Here is a 6,000-nt window from a genome sequence, read left to right on the forward strand (position 1 = left end):
GTGCCTGGACAGCTCTGAGCACGATCCCATGATAGGGACGGCCCCGAAGCACAAAGGACACGAGGGGCCTCGGCTGCCAACCACAGCTCGGGACGGCAGGTCCTCCAAGACACGGTGGTGCCGGCTGGTCAGTTCCATTTGCATGAAGGTCCCCTCCTCGCCTCACCAGGGAACTTCCTTACGCTCACAGCCCGCGCCCCCACCCCACAGCTAGCACGTGCCGCCCGCCTAGGCAGCCCACGGGCCAGGGCCAGCGCCCACGGAAGGGGACGCGGGTGTCCCAGGAGGACGCACTCCCTGGGGGGCACGGGACGGACCCACGCTGGGCAGAACCCACAGGCCGTCAGGTGAGGCCCGACGGGGGCCTCTGGCTGAGCAGGGACGCGCTCACCTCGGCCATGTTGATGGAGCCCGCCGCCAGCGTTTTGTAGCCCAAGATCGTTCGGTTTTTGTAGCGCTTTCTCCGCTGCAGCATGATCTGCAGCTTGTTGCCTTCTCTCTTCAGGAAGTGAGGGTACTGCAGAGAAGGGGTCACGGCTGCCGTCTGTCCCCGTGGCCACACCAGCGCAGCACCAACGAGCCCGGAGGCTCGCTCCTCGCCGGGCCGCCGGGGGCCTCCGTCGGGGACACGGGAAAAGCCACTGCCGGCAGACGTGAGCAGCTGGCCAGGGCCTCTGGGTCATCAGCGGGGTCAGCCAGCGACCCTGCCCACGACGCGGACGGCAGGGGCGTGACCCCGAGGTGGCGCTGGTCCAGTGGCCCATCAGAGCACCACGGGGGCTTCTGCGAGAGCAGGGCTCATGTGCACCAACAGAGGCTCGCAAACGCGTCCCTTAACCTCACAGAAGCCGCATGCCTGTGCCCGGCTGGCCAGCGCTTAAAGACCGCGAACTGCACGTCTTGGAAGCCACGCTCCGATAAAGCGGATCCCGCAAAAGAAAACTTCCACGCAGACCCCAGAAGCTCCCGCAGGGGATGCCAGAGCTGGGGTCACGTGCCCCCGCCCCGGGCACAGCCAGGCCGGGGCAGGAGGTGGGGTCCTCACGGGGAGACAAGATTTGAACCGGTGTGCGATGGGCCGACGCTAAGCCCAGTGTGTTACGCACGTCTGCGAATCTACACAGCACCCACCTTAAACAACTGTGCGAAGAGGAACGGAGGCAGGATGAGCGCCCTGTGGGTGGGTTGGGGCCAGCCTGCTCCCACCCACAGACCTGAGCTCTGGAGGGTCCGTGGGGAGGAGGTTCTGTTTCATGCTGTGGGGCAAGCAGGGGGCACCTAACATACTTCAAAGGGGTCAGAACTTACAAAACTGAGGTCCCCTGTTCCTCCCCATCTTCTCTGAACACTGGAGCCAAATGGCCTTTTTTCTTAGGTTTGTTTATTTACTTATTTAAGTAATCTCTACACCCCATGTGGGGCTCGAACTCACCACCCCGAGATCAAGAGTCACACGCTTTCCCGACTGAGCCAGCCCGGCATCCCCAAAATGACTTTCTGAGAGTGAGCTTGGGCCTCACTACATTCTTTAGCACAGGACCGGGAGGGAAAATGTGATCTAATAAAGCACGCACGTCTTCTAACTTTTAGGAGGATAGCACACTGAGGGAGAACATCCCTGCAAGGTGGGCCGCTGCCCCCTGCCCACGTGCCAGGCCCACCTGCAGAGAGAAGGTCAGCGCCAGGTCGGTCTCCACTTGTCCGCTGGGGGGCAGCACAATCTCATGGGACCGCAGGATCCGTTTGGAGCCCTGGGACAGAACAAAACGGCTGCTCATTCACAAGGGGGCATCTCACAGTGAAACCCACTGCCCTCAAACTCTCACGGTGAAGAGCCACAGACCAGGCAGTGGGAGGCATAAGCTCACGGGATTCCCAAACGCACCCTTGGGGAGATTTGTCAAGAGCCTTAGAAATGTCCCCATCCTGTCACCCTCTAGTTCTCCTCTAGATGATCCAGATTACTCACTGCCACATTTAAAGTAACTACCAAAAATGCAGCAGTGGGGTGTGGGGGTCACGGGACAATGCTTGGGGTCACAGGGCAATGCTGGGGTGCGGGGGGGTCACAGGACAATGCTTGGGGTCCCAGGGCAATGCTGGGGTGCAGGGGGGTCACGGGACAATGCCAGGGTGTGGGGGGTCACAGGACAATGCTTGGGGTCACAGGGCAATGCTGGGGTGCAGGGGGGTCACGGGACAATGCCGGGGTGCAGGAGGTCACGGAACAATGCCTGGAAGAACCGGTGTGCTAGATGCTAAGCATTTCTGAAAAAGTGGACCAGTGAGGGGTGACGGCCTCCCCAGAAAGCAAAACGTGGTACACGGGTGTAACAGGTGCTCTGTGTCAGCGACAGAGACGTGAAGTCGAGAAATACACCTGAGAACACACAGACAAACGTGCTGCATAATAATGAGCCTTCACGTCACCAGGAAATAGTGAGTAACAAATCATCCGTATAAAACGTCCAGATCCTCACCTGAAATCCTATACCAAAATAAATCCCAAATGGATTAAATATTTCCTCATAGTACTGTTTTAAAAACGGCTGTCCCCACATGCACGGAGCGGAGACTGAAGGCTGGGGGCAGGAAGCCACGGGACGGACACCATGTGGCCCCCTGCGAGCGGGGCACCGACAGCCGTCGGACTCAGAGCCACAAAGACCAGTGGCCACCAGGGTGCGGGGCTGGGGGCTCGGGAGGCGTCCGACAAGATGAGGGTGCAGAGAAGAGGCTGAGGGCAGGACTGGGGTGTGGGTCCAGGCGTGCGGGCTGACGGGGGCGACGGGCAGGGGTCCTGGGCACAGGTGCGGGGCTGGCTCCACTCGGGCATCCTGTGGCACCGCCCGGTGGACACCCTCTGGGCCACATGGCACCCTGTGCGGGGTCTGGCCGTGGCCCCCAGGCCTCTTCCACACCAGATCCCTCAGGGGACCTGAGCTGACTGGCCTCTGCCAGGTGAAGGAGGGCAGCGAGCACAGGCGAGCAGGCCGGGGCCGGTGGGGAAGGCCGGCAGGCCCGCTCCCTCTGGGAGCTAAGATGCAGGGCCTCAGCTCAGAGGAGGGGCTGCGGAGGACACAGGAGCGCAGCATCTTGTGTCTCGTGTCTCGGGGAGAACGGGTGGAGGGAGACGGCCCGGCTGGGGGCTGACTCCTCCAGACTTGCCCTGCCCCCCCCATGCAGGGGCACAGCAGGTGGGCGGCAACTGACCCAAACAGAGGGCGACGCCCAGGGGTGGCCTGCAGGACGGGCCAGGCACCTGGGTGGATGCTGAGCTTGTGGGGGCACACGGGAACGGGCAGCCAGTGAAGGGGGCACCCGGGTCAGCTGGAAAGGTGACGTGGGTCCCAGAGCCTGAGTCTCAGAGATGGTGGGGTCTGGGGCAGGGCTCCAGGAATGGGCCGGGGTCGGGGGCAGCCGTGTAAGAGGTCAACGGTGGCAGATTCAGGGGTCCGGGATGGGTGGGCTCCACCTTGCTCTGGAGCCCTCCCCGCGCGGAGCAAAGCCCGGGCCCCGGGAAAGCCTGGCCCCCCGTGGGCACGTCCCTGTGGTACTGGCTCGCAGCCCCACACGCCTGGCTTTGATGATAAGTTACAGCAGCATCTTCAGGGAGGAAAAGGGTTTCTCCAGATCTTTACTTAAAAGATGGTGGCAACTGACGGGGAAACTAAAGACGGGCCTCAGGCCTCCTTGAACTCGGCCCTGAGCTCTCAGCCTGGAGAGAGCCTGGCTTGATGGCCCGGAGATGCGCAAGCCCGCGAGCCCTGGTGAGCCTGCCCTGAGAGCCCCAGGCCGGGCCCCTGAACGTGGGCTCCAGAGCCTGGGGCTGAGGGTGGGGCAAGACCTCGGTCCCGAGGGGCTGACGGTCTGGGGTGCTGGCAGGCCAGGCACTGATACCTCCCACGGCTCAGCTGTGGGGGCCATCGCAAGGACCCAGCCACACGTGGAGGAGCCGGTGCCCTGGGGGAGGGGGGGGCCGCTGTCCCCTTGCGGGGCGGGGGGGGCGGGGGGGGTGGCGCGGGTCAGGCCCTCCTGAAACACTGCTATTTGTTCCAAGGCAGGAACCTGCAAGGCCCGGGAGCGTATGGGAGGAGACGTGTGCACGGCCGCTGGGTCAGGGGCAGGCAGAGAAGGGTGCACTGGGTGCGCGCGGTGGGGGCAGGGAGGGTCTGCACCACAGTTCTGCTCTGCACAGGCCCATCTGCCAGTGACCTGCACACACTCCCTTCTCCCCACATTCCGAACACTGGGCTGCCTGCCCTTCATCGGACGGGACTGTGCCCTGGGTGTGCTGGGGGGACCCAATCCTGCCAGACCTTTAGGACCATTTTCCAGGTCAACCAGCCCGGGCAGAGGCTCCCCTGCGTGCTGGGGCGGAAGCAGGCTCCCTGGCCCCCTGCACAGGTAAGGGTCCAGCGGTTGGTGTGGCTGTGCCCACTCGCACCCCCAGGCAGGCACGGACACCCTGCACTCACTGCCCCGGGACAGTGGCCGAGGGGACCCTCACCTGCATCTTGACAGCAATCACCACCGAGATGAGCTCCTTCTCCAGCTCCTTGAACACCACCAGCTTCTTCAAGGTCAGGCTGCACAACCTGCAGAGGGCAGAGGCCTGCTCAGTGTGGACCACACCTTCCCACACCGCCTCCAGCCCTAGGAAGGCCCCGCCCTCAGGAGCTCCAGCCTCAGACAAGGCCCTCACACCACCTGGGGGCCCTCAGCTAGGCTCAGGGGCCCCTCAAGAGTCCCTGCGGTGGTGGATGCCACTCAGCATCCCCTTGCTCCAGAGGGCCCCAGAGGGTGGGTCTCCCACCTGTGGGGGAAGCTCAGTGCAGGTCTGTGGGCAGGCAGCCCAGACAAGGGCACGCAGACCAGGAGCCCCCAGGGACCAGGTGCCAGCTACCAAGCTCCACTCCCAGCTCCCAGAGCACAGGCCTCTGCAGGCCCCACCCCAGGCCCAAGCCCCTCACCTCCACCCTGTCCCCACACCAGTGTGGGGTCTCAGGCCCGGTCCCCACCTGCCCTGCCCCCCACCTCCGCAGGGTCCCCGGAGACACCACCACCACCTCTGGTGGCCCACTGCACACACCTGCCCCCCCAGTGCCCATGTCCCAGAGCCCACGGTGAGCTTTCCCTGAACCCTCACACTGGGTTCACCACTCTGAGTGTGGGGTGGAGGCAGGGCGTGCGGGCTCTGCCTAGGGAAGGGGTCCTGTGTCCCCCATGGTCCTCCGGTCCTCCGGTCCTGGTCCTCCAGCGGGGAACCTCCCCCTCCTGCTGGGCCTGCCTTGCAATCCTGGCCTGCAGGACCGTTTAGCTGCACGAAGCTTTACCTTCCCGGAAGCAGCAGAACCACCCCACCAAGGAGCCCAGGCAGAGGCGCTCCGGGGGTGTGGGGTGTGCAACACCGAAATCAACCGGGACCGCTCTGCAGCTCCTTGAAGCCGTGGCTTATTTTCCCGCTCAGACGTCAGCCCGCTGTTCACAGGGACAGCGCTGCCACATGGCGGTCAGCGCACCACTTGCCGCTGCCCACCCACACAGCTTCAAGCGCCAAGAGCAAGTCGCCAAACCTGTGTTGGAGTCATACAGGTCCTACTTGGGACGCCACACTCTCCATGCCCACCTACACCACAAGCAGCAGGACAGACGCTGACGTGGTGGGGACAGCGGGAGTGGCCCATTTCCTGACCGGGGACTCTACACTCCTCTGTGTCTGCCTCAGAGGAAGCATGGGGACAGGGGCGCCAGAAGGAAGACCCCGGGCCCCCTCAACTCACATTTCTACATCCAGGCAGCAGGGAGTGACAGGCTGAGGCCAGGAGCTCAGGTCTGGATATAGGGCCTGGGTCTGGTCGACAGTGTGGCTTTGGAAAGTTTCACAGGCTCCGTGACCACCTGCCAGCCACCCATGGAACAGAGACACCCACCACCATCCTGGGCTTCGTATGGAGACCCCACCACCGTCCTGGGCATGGAGCAGAGACACCCACCACC

General features: G+C 63.7%; 1 protein-coding gene across 1 annotated transcript in view; it reads right to left on the reverse strand.

The window, feature by feature from the left end:
- PACS2 (phosphofurin acidic cluster sorting protein 2) overlaps positions 1-6,000 on the reverse strand; it is a gene marked incomplete at its 5' end in the record, with an annotated part of 57,387 nt that overhangs the window by 22,486 nt on the left and 28,901 nt on the right. The window contains 3 exons of the mRNA XM_044918032.1: positions 392-517; positions 1,662-1,751; positions 4,511-4,598. Coding sequence (XP_044773967.1) covers positions 392-517; positions 1,662-1,751; positions 4,511-4,598 — 304 coding nt within the window. The remainder of the gene's footprint in view (positions 1-391; positions 518-1,661; positions 1,752-4,510; positions 4,599-6,000) is intronic.

Source organism: Neomonachus schauinslandi, chromosome 9 (genome assembly GCF_002201575.2).
Source record: "Neomonachus schauinslandi chromosome 9, ASM220157v2, whole genome shotgun sequence".
In the NCBI taxonomy this organism is placed as follows: domain Eukaryota; kingdom Metazoa; phylum Chordata; class Mammalia; order Carnivora; family Phocidae; genus Neomonachus; species Neomonachus schauinslandi.